This window comes from Phyllobates terribilis, unplaced genomic scaffold (assembly GCF_046119375.1).
Source record: "Phyllobates terribilis strain yellow unplaced genomic scaffold, ASM4611937v1 Scaffold_36__1_contigs__length_13169755, whole genome shotgun sequence".
NCBI classification, from domain to species: Eukaryota; Metazoa; Chordata; class Amphibia; order Anura; family Dendrobatidae; genus Phyllobates; species Phyllobates terribilis.
The window spans coordinates 6,959,625-6,985,315 of NW_027362796.1; the positions used below are offsets into that span (position 1 = coordinate 6,959,625).

At 49.0% G+C, this 25,691-nt stretch overlaps 2 protein-coding genes across 3 annotated transcripts in view; both read left to right on the forward strand.

The window, feature by feature from the left end:
- LOC141182801 (uncharacterized) overlaps nt 1-25,691 on the forward strand; it is a 228,216-nt gene that overhangs the window by 10,143 nt on the left and 192,382 nt on the right. The gene's annotated exons all lie outside the window — the stretch shown is intronic.
- On the forward strand, nt 340-16,208 carry LOC141182810 (uncharacterized). Its single transcript, XM_073660933.1, has 2 exons — nt 340-428; nt 12,949-16,208. Exon 2 carries the CDS (start codon nt 13,035-13,037, stop codon nt 14,298-14,300), a length of 1,266 nt encoding a protein of 421 aa, XP_073517034.1. The 5' UTR covers nt 340-428; nt 12,949-13,034; the 3' UTR covers nt 14,301-16,208.

The window sequence follows — 25,691 nt, forward strand, 5'->3', positions numbered from 1 at the left end:
ATGTAAAGAATGAATTCCGTCCCTGTATGTGTTTCCTCCAGATCTATCCAGTAAGAGGACAACACCAGACAGATGTCCCCGTCCTCTTCTTCCACAGGACTGTAAACAAGAAGATCCCAATGTTCCTCAGGATCATCAGGTAGATGGAGAGCAGGTGTCATGAGATCTCCCCTATGATGTGTAGACGGCTGTGAAGGTCTTGTGTTCAGTCTTGTTTTATCCACCAGCATTATATGTTTTATACTTGTGTAATGAGAACGGTGGAGATGGCAGGATTAGAGCTGATCATAGATGTGGCTTCTCCATCTGTCTGTGACTTTTATAATATTTGTTTCAGGGTGAAGATCTGACCCATATTAATACTACAGAGACATATGTGAGGGGTGATGAGCGGTGTAAAGAGGAGATTCCTACATATGACTACACAGGTGAGTAGTGACCACTAAATGCAGAGAAGTCACAGATTCTTCTCAGTCACCGGCTGTTGCTGCTTTATCGGTGGTGTAGTCCGTCTGTATCACAATCATGTGATCACAATTTTGCCGCTAGACCACAACATTCTCCACCACCTAAAACTGTTCAAATGACTTAAGTCATTGAAAGCCCTTTTCTATAGAACTTAAAACCAGGAAGATCCACCTACCCCCTGGGATTAGGAGACGCTGACTCTTACCTGCCCAGATCTGTAAACTACAAAGCCAAATGACAGCGTACGTAGAATGTGCTGACAAGTTAAAAAATCACTTGAAGAAAAATATTATGATGGGCCTGTAAGAGAAAGCGGAGGGTAATGATGCTGGTCCTTCCTAGATCCCTGATATCTTATTGGATGAATCTACCTTCTCTCCCTTCTGTGCTGCTGAATGTGCTCATATGGTCCCTACAAGACCAGGTCCAGTCTTTCTGGCCAAACGTCACTTTTATGATCGACAACATTAAATGTGCAGTGAGGGCCAAGTGTGAATTTCTGTACAATAACACAATAATATTCTGACTTTTCAATTTATTTTAAAACCGACTAAGTTCAAACAGGATGGCGATAAACTATACAAAAAACATTACACCTATGCCATGATATACAGTGGGTATGGAAAGTATTCAGACCTCTTTAAATTTTTCACTCTTTGTTTCATTGCAGCCATTTTGTAAATTCTAAAAAGTTCATTTTTTTCTCATTAAAGTACACTCTGCACCCCATCTTGACTGAAAATAAACAGAAATGTAGAATTTTTTGCAAATTTATTGAAAAAGAAAAACTGAAATATCACATGGTCATAAGTATTCAGACCCTTTGCTCAGACACTCATATTTAAGTCACATGCTGACCATTTCCTTGTGATCCTTCTTAAGATGGTTCTACTCCTTCATTGGAGTCCAGCTGTGTTTAATTAAACTGATAGGACTTGATTTGGAAAGGCACACACCTGTCTATATAAGACCTCACAGCTCACAGTGTATGTCAGACCAAATGAGATTCATGAGCTCAAAGGAACTGCCCAAGGAGCCCAGAGACAGAATTGTGGCAAGGCACAGATCTGGCCAATGTTACAAAAGAATTTCTACATTACTTAAGGTTCCTAAGAGCACAGTGGCCTCTATAATCCTTAAATGGAAGAAGTTTGGGACCACCTGAAGTCTTTCTAGACCTGGCCGTCCAGTCAAACTGAGCAATCGTTGGAGAAGAGCCTTGGTGAGAGAGGTAAAGAAGAACCCCAAGATCACTGTGGCTGAGCTCCAGAGATGCAGTAGGGAGATGCGAGAAAGTTCCACAAAGTCAACTATCACTGCAGTCCTCCACCAGTCGGGCCTTTATGGCAAAGTGGCCCGACGGAAGCCTCTCCTCAGTGCAAGACATATGAAAGCCCAAATAGAGTTTGCTCAAAAACACGTGAAGGACTCCCAGACTATGATAAATAAGATTCTCTGGTCTGATGAGATGAAGATAGAACTTTTTGGTGATAATTCTAAGCTGTATATGTGGAGAAAACCAGGCCCTGCTCATCACCTGCCCAATACAATCCCAACAGTGAATCATGGTGGTGGCAGCATCATGTTATGGGGGTGTTTTTCAGCTGCAGGGACAGGACGACTGGTTGCAATTGAAGGAAACATGAATGCGGCTGAGTACAGAGATATCCTGGATGAAAACCTCTTCTACAGTGCACTAGTCCTCAGACTTGGCTGAAGGTTCACCTTCCAACAAGACAATGACCCTAAGCACACAGCTAAAATAACAAAGGAGTGGCTTCAGAACAACTCTGTGACCATTCTTGACTGGCCCAGCCAGAGCCCTGACCTAAACCCAATTGAGCATCTCTGGAGAGACCTGAAAATGGATGTCCACCAACGTTCATCATCCAACCTGACAGAACTGGAGAGTGTAGTGCCGGCGTCCCTGCCCTCTGCTAGGCAGGGACGCTGCTCCCCTCACCGCTCTGCCCCGTGCCCGGCGTCCCTCTCCCGCTCTGCTGTCAGCGCGCGCTCCTTCCCGGCGTCCTCCTCCCGCTCTGCTCTCAGCGCGCGCTCCTTCCCGGCCCCTGTGCTTAGGGCGCGCGCGCGCGCTCCCCTCCTCTTAAAGGGGCCGCGCGCGTCGTCCTAAGGAGTCCCCGGCCAATGGCCGGAGGACTTCATCATATATAAGGCACCTCCTCCAAAATGGAGGTGCCCGAGCAATGTTGTTTGCACCTGTGTCTCACCTGTGCTTCAGCCCTCAGGTCCCGTTGCCAGTTACCTGCCAGTTACCTGTCAGATTCCTGCCTGATTACTTGCTACCTGTCTGCTAGTCTGAGGTCCGACGGTCTGCCTTACTACTCCTGTCAGTCTGTCTAAGGACCAGCCTGCCCGCTCACCTGGGAGCGCTTCTCCGCTACCTGCCTGCTTGCCTGCCCGGAGGCTCCGCTGTCACGTGCTGTGACCACCAGCTATTCCAGAGACTCTTGCCCGCTCACCTGGGAGCGCACATCAGCTACCTGCCTGCCTGCCTGAGGTCCGACGGTCTGCCTACCAACTCCTGTCAGTCTGTCTATGGACCAGCTTGCCCGCTCACCTGGGAGCGCACATCTGCTATCTGCCTGCTAGCCTACCTGGGGGCTCCGCCGTCACGTGCTGTGACCACCTGCCTGTCCAGTGACTCCTGCCCGCTCACCTGGGAGCGCTCATCTGCTACCTGTCTGTCTGCCTACCCGGAGGCTCTGCCGTCACGTGCTGTGACCACCCGCCTGTCCAGAGACTTCTGCCCGCTCACCTGGGAGCGCTCATCTGTCGCCTGTCCGCTGGTCTTCCTGGAGGCTCCGCCGTCACATGCTGTGACCACCCGTTCATCCAGAGACTCTCGCCTGCTCACCTGGGAGCTCTCGTCTATCTTCAGCCGCCACAGGTCGTACCAACCCTATACCTAGAGACTGTCCCGTTCACTCAGAGACTGTCCCGTTCACTCAGAGACTGTGCCGTTCACTTAGAGACTGTCCCGTTCACTCAGAGACTGTCCAGGTCACCTCCTGTGACTGCCTGCCTGGTCGCCACCCGCTCCCTTACAAGGACCGCCCCCTTGTATTGTAGCCCAGAGGTTCCGCCTCCCAGACCCGTTACAGTTTGCTCGGGCCATGGAACCCGGTGGCACCCAAGCTCCCTCGCTCTCGGACCTGTGTCATGAACTGTCCCGTCAAAGGTACCAACAGGAGTCCATCCTGGGTCACCTGCGGAATGTCAATACTCGCCTGGATACTCTGACTGCTCCACCGACAACCTCCGCCAGTGCCATGTCTCGCAATCCGGCAGCTCCGCTGCCCACTAATACCATGGTATCCTACCCCGGACCCCAGCTTTCTGCACCTCCTCGCTTCGGAGGCGACTCCGTCCAGGCTCGGGGCTTCATAAATCAGTGCACCCTGCACTTTGAACTATTGTCCCACCAGTTTAACTCCGACCGAGCCAAAATTGCATTCATCATGTCCCATCTCACCGGGGAGGCTCTGGCCTGGCTAAATCCTCTATGGGAGAGAGGAGACCCCCTGGTGTCCAACTTGCCTGCTTTTCTCACGGCTTTCCGGAAAGTCTTCGACGAACCCGGACGGAAGACCTCATCCGCATCATCATTGCTACGCCTCCGTCAGGAAAGCCTCACCGTGGGCCAATATGCCATACGGTTCCGTACCCTTGCCTCGGAGGTGGCCTGGGATAACGACGCTCTGGTTTCCGTCTTCTGGGAGGGTCTGTCCGGCCGTATTAAAGATGAACTTGCCGGTCGGGACATTCCTACCACTCTCGATGACTTAATAACTCTCGCCACCCGGATTGACCTACGGTTCCAGGAGCGTGCCAGAGAGGTCACCCGTGAGAGGAGGTTACTACGTCTAGCTCCTACTTTTCAGAAACCCGTCACTCCTTCTGTCTCTAACCAGGTACACCCTCCTGAGCCTATGCAGGTCGACCAGACCAAGATGGTCAAGACCCGTCAGGACTTACGCCGTGCCGAGGGGACCTGCTTCTACTGTGGCAGTAAGGAGCACCGGATCCGTGCCTGCCCGGAGAGGTCGGGAAACGCCTGTGTCTAGGTTCGCTCAGAGAGGTCCACCTAGACAAGAATAAATCCTTTCCATCCCTGCTGTTGTCAGTTTCAATCGTCTACGGGGAGAACCGTTATTTCGAACTAGCCCAACTGGACTCTGGAGCAGCCGGGAATCTTATTTCACAGTTCCTGGTAGAGAAATACCGCATCCCCACCAAACCTCTGGCTGTACCCTTGTCTGTGGCTGCCGTGGATGGGGGGCTCTTACCACGCCCCATCCAACTCATCACCGAATCCATTACTCTGCAGGTGGGAATGCTGCATTCTGAAAGTATCTCCTTTCATGTTCTGCCTGGACTCTCTCACGCCCTCTTGCTAGGTCTGCCTTGGCTCCAGAGACATGCACCCGTGCTTGACTGGCAGACCGGAGAAGTCCTTCGCTGGGGACAAGACTGTCATAAGACCTGCCTGGTCCCCGTCCATCCCGTCCGTCCCTCTCCTACCCCAGCTAATCTACCTGGACTTCCGATTCCTTATTGGTTTTATGCTGATGTCTTTAATAAAAAGGAGGCAGAGACATTACCCCCTCATAGACCATACGACTGTCCCATCGACCTGTTACCCGGTACTACTCCTCCCCGTGGGCGTATTTATCCTTTATCCGCTGCTGAGACCCGGTCGATGTCCGAATATATTGAGGAGAATCTGGCCAGGGGATTCATCCGGAAATCTACCTCCCCGGCGGGAGCAGGCTTCTTTTTCGTCAAAAAGAAGGACGGCTCTCTCCGTCCCTGTATAGACTATAGAGGCCTAAACCAGATCACGGTGAAGAATAAGTACCCCCTTCCGCTCATTCCAGAATTATTTGATCGTCTGAGGGGGGCTAGAATCTTCACCAAACTAGACCTCCGTGGGGCGTACAACCTGGTTCGTATCCGTCAGGGGGATGAATGGAAGACGGCATTCAACACCCGGGACGGCCACTATGAATACCTGGTAATGCCCTTTGGTCTCTGTAACGCTCCTGCCGTCTTTCAAGAGTTGGTCAATGACATCTTCCGGGACCTTCTCTACTCCTGCGTAGTGGTGTACCTGGACGACATCTTGGTCTTCTCTCCGGATCTCCAGACTCACCGGAGGGACGTTCGTCAGGTCCTGCTCAGGCTCAGGCAGAATCACCTCTTCGCTAAATACGAGAAGTGCCTCTTTGAGCAGACCTCGCTTCCGTTTTTGGGCTACATTATTTCTCAGACCGGCCTACGAATGGATCCAGAGAAACTGTCTGCCATCGAGAAATGGCCCCGACCGGAGGGGTTGAAAGCCATTCAGCGGTTCCTGGGCTTCGCCAACTACTACCGCCTCTTCATACCACACTTCTCTTCCCGGACTGCCCCAATTTCCGCGCTCACCCGTAAGGGTACTAATCCCAAACAGTGGCCGCCCGTAGCAGAAGAAGCCTTTCTTTCCTTAAAACAGGCCTTCTCTTCCGCCCCGGTGCTGCATCGCCCGGACGGCAACAAGCAGTTCTTCCTGGAAGTGGACGCCTCCTCCTCTGGAGCTGGAGCGGTACTTACTCAAAAATCTTCTTCCGGGAGGATGGTAACTTGCGGCTTCTTCTCTAAACTCTTCTCCTCCTCAGAGCGCAATTATTCCATAGGAGATCGAGAGTTATTGGCCATCAAACTGGCATTGGAGGAGTGGCGTTACCTGCTTGAGGGGGCTCTTCACCCGGTAATAATTTACACTGACCACAAGAACTTGGCTTACCTCCAGCATGCCCAGAGACTTAACCCGCGCCAAGCCCGGTGGTCCTTGTTTTTTGCTCGTTTTGATTTTGTCCTTCATTTTCGCCCGGCTGACAAAAACGTCAAGGCGGACGCCTTGTCTCGATCCTTTCTGGTATCTGATCTCGAGGAAGATCCGAAACACATCATCGATCCCGCCAAAGTAATGCAGGTGGCTCCCGTGAGTCTAAATCGTCTCCCTCCCGGAAAGACGTTCGTATCAGTACCTGATCGGGAGAAGATCCTTCACTGGGGTCACTCGTCTAAACTGGCTGGCCACGCTGGTCAGAAGAAGACCCTCCAGCTTATTTCCCGTCACTACTGGTGGCCTACCCTGCACAAGGATGTAATAGACTTTGTTTCTGCCTGTGTGTCCTGCGCCCGCAACAAGGTTCCGAGACATCTGCCAGCCGGTCGCCTCCTTCCGCTCCCAGTACCTGCTGCCCCCTGGCAGCATATTGCAATGGACTTCATAACTGACCTCCCACTCTCTGCCGGTTGTACGGTCATTTGGGTGGTCGCTGACCGCTTCTCCAAGATGGCTCATTTCGTTCCCCTACCAGGCCTCCCGTCTGCACCCGAGCTAGCTAGAGACTTTATTCGTCACATCTTCCGTCTTCATGGCCTGCCCCTCCACATCGTGTCGGATCGTGGGGTACAGTTCACCTCACGCTTCTGGAGAGCCACTTGTAAACTACTAGACGTCACCCTGGACTTCTCTTCCGCTTACCACCCACAGTCCAATGGTCAAGTGGAGCGGATCAATCAGAACCTGACCAGTTACCTCCGGCACTTCGTTAATGCCCACCATTCTGACTGGGTGGATCTCCTACCATGGGCCGAGTTCTCTTACAATAATCACGAGAGCGAATCCTCCTCCAAATCCCCGTTTTTTGTAGTCTTTGGTCAGCATCCTCGGATTCCTTTTCCTGTCTCCACCTCGGTGGACAACCCGGCTGCGGAATCTCTCGTTAGCAAATTTTCCTCCATTTGGGAGAGTACCCGATCCGCACTCCTTCAGTCATCCGAACGGATGAAAAGACACGCTGACAAAAAACGCCTGGATCCTCCTCAATTTCGTCCAGGAGATAAGGTCTGGCTCTCATCTAAATATGTTCGACTCAAGATACCTTCTTACAAGTTAGGGCCTCGGTTCATCGGACCTCTGGAGGTCACCAGTCAGATCAACCCGGTGGCCTATAAATTGAAACTCCCGGCCAACTTACGGATCCCTAACTCCTTCCATGTATCTCTCCTCAAACCTGTGGTACTTAACTCTTTTTCCAAGTCTACAGGTACGCCTCCTGCTCCGGTTTCCGCTGAGGACGAGTTTGAGGTAGAGAACATTCTTGCCACCAAAAGGGTAAGAGGAAAGACCTTTTTTCTGGTAGATTGGAAGGGGTTTGGTCCTGAGGAGAGAACGTGGGAGCCCCGGGAGAACATCCATGCCCCTCTCATCCTAGCTAAATTTCTGTCTGGCCTAAAAAAGGGGGGGCCTAAAGGGGGGGGTACTGTAGTGCCGGCGTCCCTGCCCTCTGCTAGGCAGGGACGCTGCTCCCCTCACCGCTCTGCCCCGTGCCCGGCGTCCCTCTCCCGCTCTGCTGTCAGCGCGCGCTCCTTCCCGGCGTCCTCCTCCCGCTCTGCTCTCAGCGCGCGCTCCTTCCCGGCCCCTGTGCTTAGGGCGCGCGCGCGCGCGCTCCCCTCCTCTTAAAGGGGCCGCGCGCGTCGTCCTAAGGAGTCCCCGGCCAATGGCCGGAGGACTTCATCATATATAAGGCACCTCCTCCAAAATGGAGGTGCCCGAGCAATGTTGTTTGCACCTGTGTCTCACCTGTGCTTCAGCCCTCAGGTCCCGTTGCCAGTTACCTGCCAGTTACCTGTCAGATTCCTGCCTGATTACTTGCTACCTGTCTGCTAGTCTGAGGTCCGACGGTCTGCCTTACTACTCCTGTCAGTCTGTCTAAGGACCAGCCTGCCCGCTCACCTGGGAGTGCTTCTCCGCTACCTGCCTGCTTGCCTGCCCGGAGGCTCCGCTGTCACGTGCTGTGACCACCAGCTATTCCAGAGACTCTTGCCCGCTCACCTGGGAGCGCACATCAGCTACCTGCCTGCCTGCCTGAGGTCCGACGGTCTGCCTTCCAACTCCTGTCAGTCTGTCTATGGACCAGCTTGCCCGCTCACCTGGGAGCGCACATCTGCTATCTGCCTGCTAGCCTACCTGGGGGCTCCGCCGTCACGTGCTGTGACCACCTGCCTGTCCAGTGACTCCTGCCCGCTCACCTGGGAGCGCTCATCTGCTACCTGTCTGTCTGCCTACCCGGAGGCTCTGCCGTCACGTGCTGTGACCACCCGCCTGTCCAGAGACTTCTGCCCGCTCACCTGGGAGCGCTCATCTGTCGCCTGTCCGCTGGTCTTCCTGGAGGCTCCGCCGTCACATGCTGTGACCACCCGTTCATCCAGAGACTCTCGCCTGCTCACCTGGGAGCTCTCGTCTATCTTCAGCCGCCACAGGTCGTACCAACCCTATACCTAGAGACTGTCCCGTTCACTCAGAGACTGTCCCGTTCACTCAGAGACTGTCCAGGTCTCCTCCTGTGACTGCCTGCCTGGTCGCCACCCGCTCCCTTACAAGGACCGCCCCCTTGTATTGTAGCCCAGAGGTTCCGCCTCCCAGACCCGTTACAGAGAGGATCCCCAAATCCAGGTGTGAAAAACTTGTAGCATCATTCCCACGAGGACTCATGGCTGTACTAGCTCTAAAGGGTGCTTCTACTCAATACTGAGCAAAGGGTCTGAATACTTATTATGACCATGTGATATTTCAGTTTTTCTTTTTTAATAAATTTGCAAAAATTTCTACATTTCTGTTTTTTTTTCAGTCAAGATGGGGTGCAGAGTGGACTTCAATGAGAAAAAAAATGAACTTTTTAGAATTTATCAAATGGCTGCATTGAAACAAAGAGTGAAAATTTTAAAAGGGTCTGAATACTTTCCGTACCCACTGTATCTCTAAGCTAAATTTAAGACACCTCAGCTCTGCACTATTATAAAAAGTTCTCTTTGAACGTCTAATATTTCTTCTTGAAACTCATCTAATAGAAAATATTGTCCCTTACGATAGTTTAGATTGCCAAGTGCCACCGAGCCCCATACTCTAATTACCCCAGAGAGGTTTCACCACTAGTTACTCATTTATTACTGATGAAGGCTGTTGAGTTTGATCATTTCAGTAGATGTGTTATTGTCTATACTCAGTTTTTTACTTCAGTAGTTACTGCCCAAAATACTGATTTAACCCCTTCCTCTTGCCAGTTTTGTGTTCCTATCTGGGCCCATTTTTCAGATCTGATGTTTGTCCCTTCATTTTATGATAACTTTCGAATTCTTCACAAAAGATAATAAGAAACAAATGGAGGTTACAAATTATTTTCCAACTTCTCTTGAATCGGACAATACCCTATATATGGTTGTACACTACTATCTGGGCACATGGCAGGTTAAGACGGGAAGGAGCAACATTTAGCTATTTGAATGTAGATTTTGCTGGAATAGTTTGTAGACACAATGTAGTGGGGACGCTGTTCATGGTCACCTGGCAGCTCAAAACATGTCTACCACGAACAGGCTTGGCGCTATCTTCTCCGTTTTCCAGATCCCTGGGATCTGTCATCAGCCTTTAACACCTTCTCGACCTTGAACGTATCCATACATCCAGGTCGGTAAGTAGTTACTGACCTTGAACGTATGAATACGTCCAGGCGACTTTACGAGCTCAGAAGCTGTGCGCGCATGATCGCCGCCTGGTGTCAGCTTAGGGCACCGCTCCCGGCACTTTAACTCCCTAAATGCTGCGATGGACATCGATCGCAGCATTTAGAAGGCAGGCAGAGGAAGGGAGCCCCCTCTGCACTCTGATCTGCGCCCACGCTACATTGCCATGGTGAATCTATGTCGTCATGACAACACTCCGGTCACCAGAACTAGCAAACTTGTTACACCATGCTCAGAGCAAGTTTGTCTATCAGTGCAGCGCTGACAGTTTGTAAAGCTTAGCAATGCTCCTGCATCAAAAAGTGAAATAAATGTGGTATCGCTGTTCAAAAACTCAAATGACAGTCCTTCACTTCCAAGCCCTGCCGTGCACCCAAACAGTATTTTTGTCCACATATTGGACATCGGCGTACTCAGAAGAAATTGCACAACCAATTGCGTGGTGCAATTTTTCCTGTTACCCTTGTAAAAATGCAAACTTTGGGGCTGAAAGACATTTTTTGTGGGAAAATTGTGATTTTCTATATTTTCACAGCCTAACATTATAAACTTCTGTGAAGAACCTGGGGGTTCAAGATGTTCACCACACATCTAGATAAGTTTCCAGAGGGCTCTAGGTTCCAGAATAGTGTCACTTGTGGGGTGTTTCCATTGTTTAGGCACACCAGGGGTTCTACAAATGTGACATGGCATCACAAATTATTTCAGCAAATTTTACATTCAAAAAGTCAAATGACGCTCCTTCCCTTCTGAGCCCAGCCACGCCCAAACTGTGGGAAATATGGGAAATTTTATTTATTAACTATAATTTAAGGGCATAAATATTAAAACTTTGAAAATTGCAACATTTTCAAAATTTACGCCAAATTTCCATTTTTTTAACAAATAAACGAAAGTCAAATTGAAGAAATTTTACCACATAAAGTGACACTTGTCAGAATTGTAAAATTTGGCCCAGTAATGAAGGTGAAAACAGGCTTGGGTTGTAAATTAAAGGCGTTAACACCTATACATGGATCTGGACTGACACAGAGACCCACATGTTACACGCACGCCACTAGGTTCAGATAGCATTTAATAGCATTTAATAAGAAGCCGCACAGCCAGTGCAAGTTAAGTCTTATGAGCAACAGGCGCCAGTGACAAACTGTCCAGTATCCTTAGCAGCACAGCAGTTCACAGTCTTCCCAGTAGTACAGGACAGCACAGTTCTAATGCGAAGGCACATTAATGAACACATCATTCTTAACATCACAGTGAGATGGAGGAGGGGGGGAAGGTTTGCTGAGGTAGATGATCCCTGTGACACCATTTCTTCCAGTCCTTATCTTTCTGCCTGACAATACTCTGCACTGCTAGTTCAGGAACTCAAACTGACCTGTGCTTGGCTTCACTCCTGACTTGAATCCTTTTCACTTGCATGGGCGCTTCTGTGAGATACAGATCACACACACCACCTTTCTCTTTGGCTCCAGCCAGACAGTAAACAACTTCCCCACAATCCCCTTGGGGCTCTGATAAAACACTCCCCTTCTCCTGTGACTGTGTTAACCCCTCTAGTTGCTGGATGCTTCTGGAGCAGAACACTTCCTGTCTCATGTGCTTGTGTTACTTCTAATAGTTGCTGAATGCTTTTAAAGCAACAGCACTACTTCTGCATGTCACACATAGGCTTGAACCACGGTGTTACCTGCTGTTCTGTGGAGTGATATGACAAGAAGAGTGGTCAGAACCAGAAGGGTTGAGAAGATACAAAATCAGAAGACACGAGTAGTTAGTAAACGGGTCAGGATCACAACAGGTAACAAATACACAAGCCGAGAGAGGAGCACAGAGGACTGAACCAGAGAAAAACAAGGCAGTATCTGGCAACTTCTGGCAATATGCTTCGAGCTTTAGTAGGGTGTGGTGTTTTCCAATTGGCTGAAGCAGGAAGAAGATTACTTCAGCTTGACAGCACACACACTCATACTGCAAGACTGGATGGTACTACTGGTTCCAAGCATCCTAATCTTAGTGGCTGTACAGAGCCCGCGCCGCCCAGAGCTTCTGGTTCCAACATCTCCTCCATCACCAGCGCCACCTGCAGAATTAATAAGGCAGCTCCTGGTGAGAGAAGCAGACGTTGCAGGAGCAGATCCCAGAGGAGATGGGACACATCTTTTGCAGAAGCCCTAATATAACAAAATGGCAGAAAGCCAGGGAAGTAGAAATCCCCATAATGTGACACCATTTTGAAAATGATAACCCTCAGTGAATTAATCTATAGGAATATTGACTATTTTGACTCCACAGGCATTTTCCAGAAATTAGCACAGAGTGGATGCTGGAGAGTGAAAATTGCACATTTTCCATGTTATTACTCAACACATAGTGCCCAGATTGTGCTACAGGAGAAACACACACTGTAAATTTAAGTGGGATGGATGCTATGTGGTTTAGGTACACTGCAAGGCTCAGAAGTGAGTGGAGATTTAACTTTGAGAGGAGGGTTATTGTTGAATTGGATTATGGAAGCCATGTTGCTTTTCAAGAGCCTTTGAGCCACTAATAATGTGGAAACCTCTGTTTTTCCATTGAAGAGATGTTGGACCTTAGTGGGGAACTTTTTTTTTTTGCTGGATGAATAGAAGTTTTTATTGGTATTATTTTCGCCTACATAAAATTGTTTGGTATCTTTTCATTCCATATTTGGGAGGCAGAATGAACAAATAGTTGAACACCACGCTCTACTGGTTCATCCTATGAGGTTTTCTATTAGACTTTGAACTGTCATCATCTTGATGAATAATTATATTTTTATGGACAGTTTAAGTAGAAATGTTCAAAAATATAAAATTCAAGAATATTTAATTCAAAAATAATAATTGGTTTTATTCTTGGCAGTTGACTGTACCGGGAGATCAGAGGGACAGCTGACATCTTCAGTTTTCAAATCAGATGATTTTGAGATCCCACAGGATACAACTGAAATGAATGCCATTACTTCAGATATACCATCATCTCTTCACAGCAAAGATCTGTCATCTAATCCTTTGAAGCCGTTCCTATCTTCTGATTCATTACCGACTGCTAAGGAAAATCAAAGTAGCAAAATAAGCATTAAAAAACGAATTGCTCCTAATGCAAAGAAGCCATTTTCACATTCAGAATATGGAAATAGTTTTCCCCTTGAAACATGTTTTCTTAAACATCAAAAAATTCACACAGCAAAGAATAGATTTTTTTGTTCCAAGTATGGAAGATGTTTTAACAAGAAATCAGATCTTGTTAGTCACCAGAGAATTCACACACAGGACAAGCCATTTTCATGTTCAGAATGTCAGAAATGTTTTACAGAGAAATCAACTTTTATCAGACATCAGAGAACTCACTCAGAGGAGAAGACATTTTCATGTTCAGAATGTGGGAAATGTTTTAAATGGAAAATGAATATTGATAGCCACCAAAGAATCCACAGAAGGGAGAAGCCTTTTTCATGTTCAGAATGTGGGAAATCTTTTACAGAGAAGTCAAATCTTATCAAACATCACAGAACTCACACAGGGGAGAAGCCATTTTCATGTTCAGAATGTGGGAAATGTTTTGCAAAGAAATCAACTCTTAATACACATCAGAGAACTCACACAGGGGAGAAGCCATTTTCATGTTCAGAATGTGTAAAATGTTTTAACCAAAAATCAGGTTTTGTTAAACACCAGAGAACTCACACAGGGGAGAAGCCTTTTTCATGTTCAGATTGTGGGAAAGGTTTTATACAGCAATCACATCTTAATACACATGAGAGAGCTCACACAGGGGAGAAGCCTTTTTCATGTTCAGAATGTGGTAAATGCTTTACGAAGAAATCAAATCTTATGAACCATCACAGAACTCACACAGGGGAGAAGCCTTTCTCGTGTTCAGAATGTGGAAAATGTTTTAATCAGAAATCAGATTTTGTTAAGCACCAGAGAACCCAAACAGGGGAGAAGCCATTTTTATGTTCAGAATGTGGGAAATGTTTTGCAAAGAAATGGACTCTTAATACACATCAGAGAACTCATACAGGGGAGAAGCCATTTTCATGTTCAGAATGTGGAAAATGTTTTGCAAGGAAATCGACTCTTAATACACATCAGAGAGCTCACACAGGGGAGAAGCCTTTCTCATGTTCAGAATGTGGAAAATGTTTCAATCAGAAATCAGATTTTGTTAAGCACCAGAGAACCCACACAGGGGAGAAGCCATTTTCATGATCAGAATGTGGAAAATGTTTTGCAAAGAAATCGACTCTTAATACACATCAGAGAACTCACACAGGGGAGAAGCCTTTCACATGTTCAGATTGTGGGAAAGGTTTTATACCGAAATCAGATTTTGTTAAACATCACAGAACTCACACAGGGGAGAAGCCTTTTTCATGTTCAAAATGTGGGAAATGTTTTAACCAGAAAGTGCATCTTGATAGCCACCGGAGAACCCACACAGGGAAGAATGCTGCAACTATACCCAACTGGTCGCTGTAGAGACTAGAAAGGCCCTAGCTGCACAACTGAAAACACCACCTTGGACGCAGTTGAGGAGTTTCTCGTACCTTCTGAAGAACCAGAGGGGAGGAAGCAACACACTGTCAACAAGGGGAAATGAAAGTGTGAAGTAAGATATGAAAACCCTGAGTGAGAAACTAGAACACATTCATATAGGGAAAAGAAGGCAAGCTAATGAGAACCAAAAATAAAATGAACAAGTATAACTTCCCAGAAACCTAATAGTGGTAGAAGGAAATTATACTGGGAGGGACAGCAAACAGATCAGGAGGATAGTTTCTCCTTTGTGGTGAAACGTCCAAAAGTCATCCTCACCCACAATTATTTGAATTTTATAACAATATATATCTACAGGAGACTGGTACAGCAATGGGAAGTAAAATAGCTCTACAGTATGTAAATCTTTTAATGGTCAAGCTTGAAAGTGACTTCTTGTCCTCATGTCCCATCAGGCCTCTTGTCTACTACCGTTACATTGACGATATTTTAATCCTCTGGACAGAATCCGAGCAACAGCTAAACATTCCATGAACACTTTAATCAATTTCATCCCACCATCAACTTATCACTCAACTACTCATTCCTGTACTGAAATTAACTTTTTGAACACCTTTATTAAGGTACAAAACAATGAAATAGAGACGTCCCTGTACCATAAGCCAATTGACCGTCCAACATACCTTAAATGGGTCAGTTTCCATCCAAAACACAAAAAAACTCTATGGTCTATAGTCAAGCCATCAGATACAATCAGATATGTTCCAACCCTATGGACAGAGACAAACACCTTGGTGGCCTCAGACCTTTTTAAACCAGAGCTACCATCCAAGAACAATTGAAACCAGATTGCAAGAGCCACCAGAATATCAAGGAATCATCTCGTACATTTCAGAACTAAACAAGAAAGCAACCTGGTGCCTCTAGTAGTCACCTACAATCCAAATCTCGAGGTGCTAAGGGGAGCTGCATGGAAATTACAACCATTATTACAAAAAGATGCCCGCTTACAATCTATATTTCCAGATCCCTCACTTCTGGTGTTTTAGGCAGCCCCCAAATCTAAAAAGCATCATTGTGAGAACCTCCCTGTCCTCTCCAACAGCTACAGGAACCTATCCCTGCAACCAGAAAAAATGTAAAACCTGTTCATTTATAATGACCATGGACAAGATAAAGATTCCCAACTCACATCAGGACCACAAGACCCCAGGTACAGGTACTGCTGCATCACATCTAATGTAGCGTGCTTAATTATATGTACCAAATGTCCAGCTTGGGGGTGTGTATATGGGGAGACAGGGCTAAAACTTAGAACAAGGATGAATTCTCATCGCCACACAATAAAAGAAAAAGGAATAGATCTACCTTTGGCCGAACATTTTTTATTCCTGATCACCTGATCACAGCATCATGGACATAAAATTACTTATATTAAAAGGTAACTTCAAATCTCAGAGAGACAGAAAAATTTGGAGATACAAACTTATGATAATCTTTGACACACTCACAGAGCAGGAATTAATGTGTTGCATGGATTTATGTCTTTCCACATCAACTAAGGAATGTGCTCCTCAGACCATTTGGGGGGTATCACAATCATGGACCAGACCTCAATCACAGGGCAATAAAACTTTCACACTCCTTATCTATGAATTGTTCCAATATTCACGGCCACAACTGCTTTTCCCTCTCCCATACTAATAGTTCTGCTTCACATCACTTGTCTTATCTATGGCATTATTCCTGTGCCCTGTTGTGTATAAATATGTGACTCTTCAGATTTTGTGTTATACTATGTCTGATGAAGAGACCTGAGTAGTCTTGAAGGTTTGCAATTTGCTACGATCTTTTCAGTTAGCCATTAAAAGGTATCAACCACTGAAGACTCTCAAATTTTAATATTTTTCTCCAAACAGCAATATTAAGATCTTTCCACAAGTGTTCAATGGGATTTAGATCTGGACTCATTGCTGGTCACTTCAGAACTCTCCAGCACTTTGTTTCCATCAATTTCTGTGTGCTTTTTGAAGTATGTTTGGGGTCATTGTAATGCTAGAAGACCCATGAACTAGAACACAAACCTAGCTTTCTGACACTAGGCACTACATTGCCACACAAAATTCTTTGGTAATTTTCCGATTTCTTGATGCCTTGCACACAGTGAAGGCACCCAGTGACAAAGGCAGCAAAACAACTCTGAAACATCTTGGAGCCTCTGCCATATTTGACTGTAGGCACTGTGTTCTTTTTTTTGTAGGCTTTATTCTATTTTTGGTAAACAGTAGAATGATGTACTTTACCAAAAATCTCTATCTTGGTCTCATCTGTACACAAAACGCTTCCCCAGAAGGATTTTGGCTTACTCATGTACATTTTGGCAACTGCAGTCTAGCTTTTTTATGCATCTGTGTCAGCAGTGGGGTCCTCCTGGGTCTCCTGCCATAGCATTTTATTTAATTCAAATGTTGATGGATAGTTCATGCTGGCACTGATGCGCCCTGAGCATGCAATACAGCTTTGGAACTTTACTGGGGCTGCTTATCCCCCATCTGGACTATCCTGCATTGCAACATTTCATAAATTTTTCTCTGCTGTCCACATCTAGTGAGATTAGCTTCAGTGCCATGGGTTGTAAATTTATTGATAATGTTGCGCACCATGGACAAAGAAAATCTAGATATCTGGAGATAGATTTGTAACCTTGAAATTGTTGATATTTTTCAACAATTTTGGTTCTCCAGTCCTCAGACAGTTCTCTCCTCTTTCTGTTCTCCATGCACACAATGCAAAGATTGAATCAACTTGTCCTTTTTTTTATGTGGTTTCAAGTGTGATTTTCATGTTGCCCACACTTGTTACTTGCCACAATTGAGTTTGAACTGGCTTCACATGCTTGAAACAAAGTTGTTTATCATCAATTTTGGCAAGGTGCCAACAATTTTGTTTGGCCCATATTTGGGGTTTTTGTGTGAAAATATGTTCAATTTGCATTTTTTTCTCTTTTTTTGTGTTGTTCCAATACACATAAAGGAAATAAACGTGTATAACAAAAAGTGTTATTGCAATAATTTTATAGGAGAATTACTTGATTCTCTGGAACAATTTCAAAGGATCCAACACTTTGACCATGACTTGTTTTTTGTTGCCTTTTTAATTTGTTGCAGAATTTCATCCTCTACATCTTCAGCTATATTAGGATGCTTGTAGCAAACTCCAATTAGCAGCTTTCCATTATTGCCATTTCCATGTACATTTACCCATACTGACCCTACATTGTCGAAAGCTCCCCCCAATGTCGTCGTTGAGCACAGGTCTTAAGTTGGATTTACCTTTTTTTCTTTCCTAACCATTTGAATGTAGTGTAACTGTGGCACCCCAGGGGTCTGGTTTCCACAGTAACAGCAATGTTATGTCTCAGAGCAGGTGGGAGGTCTCTTGGTCAGGAATCCTATGCATGCCACACCTCCTGCCCAGTCCTGGGAGGGGAAGGACTTCCCCTATATAAACCTGGGGCTGAGGCAGGGTTAGTGAGAAGAGTAGAGAGAAGAAGAGAAGCAGTAATAGGAAAGAAAGATCAGGAGCTCTGTGGGAGTCGTGCTAAGAGGAGGTCAGGGCTGGAAGCTGTAGAGCTCGCCCTGATTGAAGATTTCTTACCGGACCCGGAGTCCGAGGCTGTGGGGACTAACTCCTACCCAGCAGCAGAAACCGACCGGCAGGGGATTTCAGGTTCTCTGGCCCAGAAACCCGAAGGCTCGGTCACAAGAGTGGGACTAGCACCGCCGTCATGGAGCGGAAGCTACTAGAAGGCCCCGAGTCACCGGCCATACGGGTGAGCACCACACGGTACACTCAGGGACGTGGGCTACCTTTACCCGCCTCTAGCAAGGTAGCCAGAAGAGTACAATTAGTTGGGGAGGCCTACAACTCCGCCTGGCCAAGGGGGATCCCATCAGCTCAAGGACTGACCAGGCCCCGACCGCTAGCCATTACTCCGGGAGGGTCTATCTTTGTCACCAGTAAAGACCCTGAACTACACCGCATCGTCTCTGAGTGATTCCTGCTACCCCCATCATCCACGTCGGCTGCCCTGAGGCCATACCCCTCCCGTTGGGAGTTATACCATCCACGCTGCACCATCCTTCCACCGGCCTCAGCGGTCTGCCCTGCAGCGGCAGCTCCATAGCTGCATTCAACGGGTGGCGTAGTCGTCCTACATCTACTGCTAATATACCGCCACTTAGTCTGACTCCCTGGGCACGGACCGGGTCACCGCCACGAGACTACTACCCCTATCAGATCCGGCTCCGGGTAGTCCCTGCGTGCGCAACGCTACATCACATAGGCCCAGGGCGCGTCAACTTTTGGCGTAGTCGGCAGGATTTCGTGCCCGCAACCACCGGGTACTGCGTGCCTGAAAAAGACTGTTCAAACTTACCAGTGGTGAAGATTCCCGCCATCCGGCGCCATCTTCAGCCTTCTTCCCACCATCCGTGAAGATTCCCGCCATCCGGCGCCATCTTTTGCCTTCTTCCCGCCATCCGTGGAGTTTTCCCGCCGTTGGACGCCATCTTGAAGACGCCGCGCGGGAAGAAGAGGGGCGTGGACTCCGAAAGCGCGCGAGAACTGAAGCTCCGCCTCACGTCCAGACGTCGCGTAAGGTCCTGGAAGGAGCCCAGCAGACGCTGATGTCACAGGAGCGCGACGGAAGGTCCTCAACCCTGACGATCCACTGCGGAGCCGCGGCCTACGGAAGAGGATCATCGCAAGGTAGGCCACGGTCCACTAGGGGGGAGGAAGATGTCGGATACGGAGGAGAGCTTCACTGCCTCAACCCCCGCCAGCGCCACCGCTGCTGCAGTCATGCCTTTCACCATGCCCTATATCCCAGGAGCGGCCTGGCTACCCCAGTACTCAGGGGAGTCACATACTCTGCATGACTTTAGAGAAACGCTGGATAGCCTCTTCCCGGTGTACCCCCTCACAGAAGAGCAAAAAGTGAGCATCCTGGTGGCCCAATTAACTGGGGCAGCCCCAAGGGAGGTAAAGTCCTGGCCACCTGGGGGGAGGACTGTCGCAGGGATACTAACCCGGCTGAAGGACACCTTTGATACCCGCACCTCAGCCGAGATCAAGCTTAGATTCTACGGGTGCAAGCAGCGAGCACAAGAGAGTATAAGGGACTATGCACTAAACCTACAAGAGGCCCTGAGAGCCATTAAGCAGACTGACCCTGACGGCGTGGGAGACGAGGACCGGCTGTTGACTGAACAATTTATAGAGGGTTTATATTGCAATGCCCACCGAACCCAGTTGCGGGCAATGGCCTTACAGGACCCTCATCTGGGATTTGCACAGTTCAAGGACAGAGCCATCCGGGTGCTCCGAGAACCGGCACCAGGTGGCGTTGTGACCCACAGACGCCCCACTACCACTTACCACCAGGAGGCGGCGCCCTTGTCGGCAAGGCCTGTGGGAGCTGATGCACAGGCTTTGAACAATGACCCGGCTCCCGACCTGCACCATCAGGTCCAAGAGCTAGCTAAAAGCGTTGCTGCGCTAACCCGAACTGTGCAGTCTTTACAGGTTTCTACTCCAGGGAAGATCCAGCTGGCATCCGGACCGGAGGACATCCCGTGGCGCCTACCAAGGAGGACCCCACCGGCCAGAGGAAGACCCAGCGACCGATACAACGAGGACGGACAACCTATCTGCCGCCGCTGCAATCAACCCGGACATATGGCAAGGTACTGTCCTTTAAACTGGCACAACCTAGGGTAGAGGGCCAACCCCTAGGAAAAAGATCATCAGGCCCATCAAACTGGCGTGACAAATATGTGGGAGGACGTCCAGTCTTGCCTGTGGTACTGGATGGCATTCCTATGAGTGCCCTACTGGACACTGGGTCACAGATCACCACCATCCCGTACGTGCTCTTCAAGCAGTACTGGAATGACTCGGATATAACCCGCTACCCTGACGACGACTTGAGTATCATCGCCAGCAATGGTCAGCCCGTGCCACAGATCGGATTTAAAGAGGTGACCATTAAAATCGGTAGAGTCGAGCTGGCAGCCCAGGGACTGATCATTGTGGACATTGACAAGCGCGAGAGTCACCCTAAGATAACTCTAGGAACTAATGTAATTGAAAATTGTCTTGCAGAGGTGATTTTTATTTTACAGCAGGTTGCCAAGAACGCCAGCTCCGGCCAGCAGCGAGTGCTCCAAAAAGAGATCCGGGCACTGATGCGACGGCAACAGGTGGAACTCTCCGGCGGTGAGATTGGTAGCGTGAGAATGTGTGACCCTTTTCCTATTGCCATGCCCCCAAAAAGTGAAATGATGATTTGGTGCCGGGCGGCTATTGGTCTGAGGGGTAGAGATTACCAGGCAATGGTAGAACCAGTTTACTCAGACAGTAGGCCCACCATTTTGACAGCACGGGGGGTGGTCAATGTACGCCATGGGAGGGTGCCCGTTCGCATAATAAATATCGGGAAGAGGGAAGTGTACCTGCCCCGGTATGCCACGCTAGCCAAATTGTATACTATCAATCAGAATTCCATACAGTCCGTAGAACCCTTGCCTCCATCTTCTCCGGAGGAAGGTAACGGCTCTAAACAACAAATGGAGGATTGGTGTCAGCAACTACATTTGGGTACTGACTCCACTCCCTCACACCAGAAACAGGGAGTCTATCGGGTGGTTCAAGAGTATGAGAGAGTGTTTAGTAAACACCCGTTAGACTTCGGGCGAGTCAAGGGGGTAGAACACCACATCCCCACGGGAGACCATCCTCCCATAAAAGAGAGGTATCGACCCGTACCCCCTGCACACTACCAACACGCCAAGGGGATGCTTAGAGACATGAAGGAGGCTGGGGTAATCAGAGATAGCTGTAGCCCCTGGGCAGCTCCACTAGTCTTGGTCAAAAAGAAAGACAACACCATGAGAATGTGTGTAGATTACCGGAAAATCAACCGTATCACACACAAGGATGCGTACCCCTTACCACGGATAGAGGAGTCTTTGGCTGCTTTAAAATCTGCTAACTTCTTCTCTACCTTGGATCTCACTAGCGGGTACTGGCAGGTTCCTGTAGCAGAGGCGGACCGGGAGAAAACTGCATTCACCACCCCGATGGGAGTTAGTGAGTTTACCTGCATGCCGTTCGGGCTCTGTAACGCACCAGGAACCTTCCAACGATTGATGGAATGCTGTCTGGGACACCGAAACTTTGAGACGGTTTTGTTGTACCTGGACGATGTCATCGTATATTCCAAGACTTATGAGGACCACCTGAAACACCTGGCGGAAGTGTTCGAAGCTCTGGCAAGCTACGGCCTAAAGGTGAAACCCTCCAAGTGTCACCTCCTGAAGCCAAAGGTGCAGTACCTGGGACACGTGGTGAGTGCGGACGGAGTGGTTCCCGACCCTGATAAGATCACCGCAATTAAGGAATGGCCAAGCCCCTCCAGCGTAAAGGAAGTGAGGCAGTTCCTCGGGTTGGTAGGCTACTACCGAAGGTTCATTCCCGGTTTCACCAAAAAGGCAGCCCCTATGCAGGACCTCCTGATAGGCCAGTCCAGGAAGGCCAAGAACCAGAAGCCACCCTTCAGATGGGAGAAGCTGGAAGAAGAGTCCTTCCGTCAGCTGAAGATGGCCCTCACGGGGGATGAAATCCTGGCGTACCCTGATTATAGCCAGCCCTTTATCCTCTACACCGACGCCAGTAACATCGGGCTAGGAGCCGTACTGTCCCAGATCCAGCAGGGGAAAGAACGGGTAATTGCTTACGCCAGCCGAAAACTGCGACCCACCGAAAGAAACCCTGAGAATTACAGCTCATTTAAGCTAGAGTTCCTGGCAGTGGTGTGGGCAGTCACCGAACGTTTTAAGCACTACCTCGCTTCTTCCCGGTTCACCGTGTACACGGATAACAACCCGTTGACACACCTGGACACTGCAAGACTCGGTGCCCTAGAGCAGAGATGGATGGCCCGCTTGTCCAACTATGAGTTTACAATCAAATACCGGGCAGGACGCTCCAATACCAACGCGGACGCCCTGTCCAGGATGCCAAACCTACCGGACGAGGGTGAGGATTCAGAAGACTTGGAAGAGGTCGAACTCCCTGCGTTCCACCGTCATGGGACTATCCAGTATTCCCACCGTGTAAGGGGTAAGCAAGCCGCTACGTTCAACCCCTTACCTCACTACAACTGGGCGGAAACGCAAGACAGTGACCCTGCCGTCCGGCTGGTGAAGGAGATGCTGACTCAGCCAGAAGCTCGCCTTGACCCAGACGCTCCGGAGGAGGCCAAGCAACTGTGGGCAGAGAAGAGTCGACTGTTCCTTTACAAGGGGAAGTTGTGCCGCGGAATGGTTAACTCCCGGACGCATGAACTGATCTGGCAAGTAGTGGTGCCAAGAAGGGACGCAGCTATGGTGATGGAGGCATACCACGACGGGGCTGGGCACTTCGGATGGAAGAAGCTGGAGTTCCTGCTGCGCGGGCGGTTCCATTGGGTAGGCATGAGAGGAACCATCGAGAGGTGGTGCAGAGACTGTGGCCCATGCAACCTAAGAAGGAAGGACCGTGCCAGCCAGAAGACCCCCCTTCAGTCCATCGTCACCCGGCAGCCGTTGGAACTGGTCGCCTTGGATCATGTAAAACTGACCCCAAGCAGAAGTGGCTATGTCTACGCATTAACCATCGTGGATCACTACTCCCGGTTCTTGGTTGTCGTCCCCGTCAAGGACTTAACGGCTCAAACAGCAGCTAGAGCCTTCCAGCAGCACTTCTGCCGTCCACACGGCTACCCAGAGCAGGTGCTGACGGACCAGGGACCTGCCTTTGAAGCGGAGGTCTTCCAAGAGTTCTGTACTCTGTATGGCTGCCGGAAGATCAGGACAACACCCTATCATCCGCAAACTAATGGACTTTGTGAGAAAATGAACCAGGTGGTGATAGAGCTTCTAAAAACATTGCCCCTGGAAGAACGCAGTCTGTGGCCTGAGAAGCTGCCCGACCTGGTGGACCTATACAACTACATCCCTGTAGGTTCCACCAACTGTACCCCGGCTTACCTAATGAGGGCAAGACCCGGTAAGCTACCTGTTGACCTGGAGATGGGAGTCCTGACACCCGAGGACACTTCACCGGAAGCAGACTGGGACACAGAGAGGCAGCAGCAGTACCGGAAAGTACAGGAGAGCGTGGAGCGAAGTCTCTGTCTAGCTAGGGAAAGACAAGAGAAAACTTACAACCAGTATGCTCCCGCTGTTCCCTTGGTACCCGGAGAGCAGGTCTTGAAGAGGAAAAGACGGCTCCACAAGTTGGACGACCAGTGGGAGAAGGACCCGTACATCGTACTGCCCTCAAGCCACGACAACCCGAAGGTCTGTACCATCAGTAAAGACGGAGGGGAAACCACAACCATTGTATCCCGGGATCACCTGAAGAGGTGTCCCGAACAGCTACGGAATCCTGAAGAGGAACAAGAAGACCCTCGACCCGTAGAGGAAAGGGAAGATGTGGTTAGTACTGTGCTCGGAGACTTCCCTCGGTCCTGGACTCAAGTCAATGGTGCAGTTGTGGTACCCGTCCTCACGTTCCTCCAACCAGCATCCCAAGTACTTACGGAGCAAGCGGTAGAGCTGGAAGAACAGCCGGTCCAGGAGGCAGAAGACTCCACACAAGCAGATCAGGAGGATCAACCCTCTGCTTATAGTGAGCCTGCCATACCCCTAGTGAGCCAAAGAGCCCGTAGACAGCTGCCCAGTTTATCCTTGACAGCTCCTACACCCTGTAGTTCAGGGCCAGACAGTCAGGTCCGTAGGTCCACTAGGGCCACTAGAGGCCAGTTACCCGCACGTTGGAGGATTTGAAGTGTTTAAATTGTTTTATTTGTGGTCATCTGTCTGTTACTTGTAAATAATTATGTGTTTCTAGTTATTTTTAGGAGTCCTTGGTGGATTTACCGGGAATCCTTGTACAATTGGTTGGAGCGTAACTTAGGAATGGACTAAAGACTGTTAAGGACTCGGGGCAGGACAGACCCCTACCTGGTTACGTCTCCCTGTTTTGGGGAAATGGACACCTTGCTTTTCTTCAAAAACTGCACCCGGTTGCGGACACGCCGTGACCATTCTAATATGTTTTTTTTTTTATTATTGTACCGTTTCTGTTTGTATTGGTTATGTTTTTCTAAAAATATGTTTAGTCCCGGAGTACTAAATTTCACTAGGGGGGAATGTGGCACCCCAGGGGTCTGGTTTCCACAGTAACAGCAATGTTATGTCTGAGAGCAGGTGGGAGGTCTCTTGGTCAGGAATCCTATGCATGCCACACCTCCTGCCCAGTCCTGGGAGGGGAAGGACTTCCCCTATATAAACCTGGGGCTGAGGCAGGGTTAGTGAGAAGAGTAGAGAGAAGAAGAGAAGCAGTAATAGGAAAGAAAGATCAGGAGCTCTGTGGGAGTCGTGCTAAGAGGAGGTCAGGGCTGGAAGCTGAAGAGCTCGCCCTGATTGAAGATTTCTTACCGGACCCGGAGTCCGAGGCTGTGGGGACTAACTCCTACCCAGCAGCAGAAACCGACCGGCAGGGGATTTCAGGTTCTCTGGCCCAGAAACCCGAAGGCTCGGTCACAAGAGTGGGACCAGCACCGCCGTCGTGGAGCGGAAGCTACTAGAAGGCCCCGAGTCACCGGCCATACGGGTGAGCACCACACGGTACACTCAGGGACGTGGGCTACCTTTACCCGCCTCTAGCAAGGTAGCCAGAAGAGTACAATTAGTTGGGGAGGCCTACAATTCCACCTGGCCAAGGGGGATCCCATCAGCTCAAGGACTGACCAGGCCCCGACCGCTAGCCAGTACTCCGGGAGGGTCTATCTTTGTCACCAGTAAAGACCCTGAACTACACCGCATCGTCTCTGAGTGATTCCTGCTACCCCCATCATCCACGTCGGCTGCCCTGAGGCCATACCCCTCCCGTTGGGGGTTATACCATCCACGCTGCACCATCCTTCCACCGGCCTCAGCGGTCTGCCCTGCAGCGGCAGCTCCATAGCTGCATTCAACGGGTGGCGTAGTCGTC

Excerpts from the sequence above, each read along its gene's own strand:
- LOC141182810 (XM_073660933.1), top strand. The coding sequence starts at position 13,035 with ATGAATGCCATTACTTCAGATATACCATCATCTCTTCACAGCAAAGAT.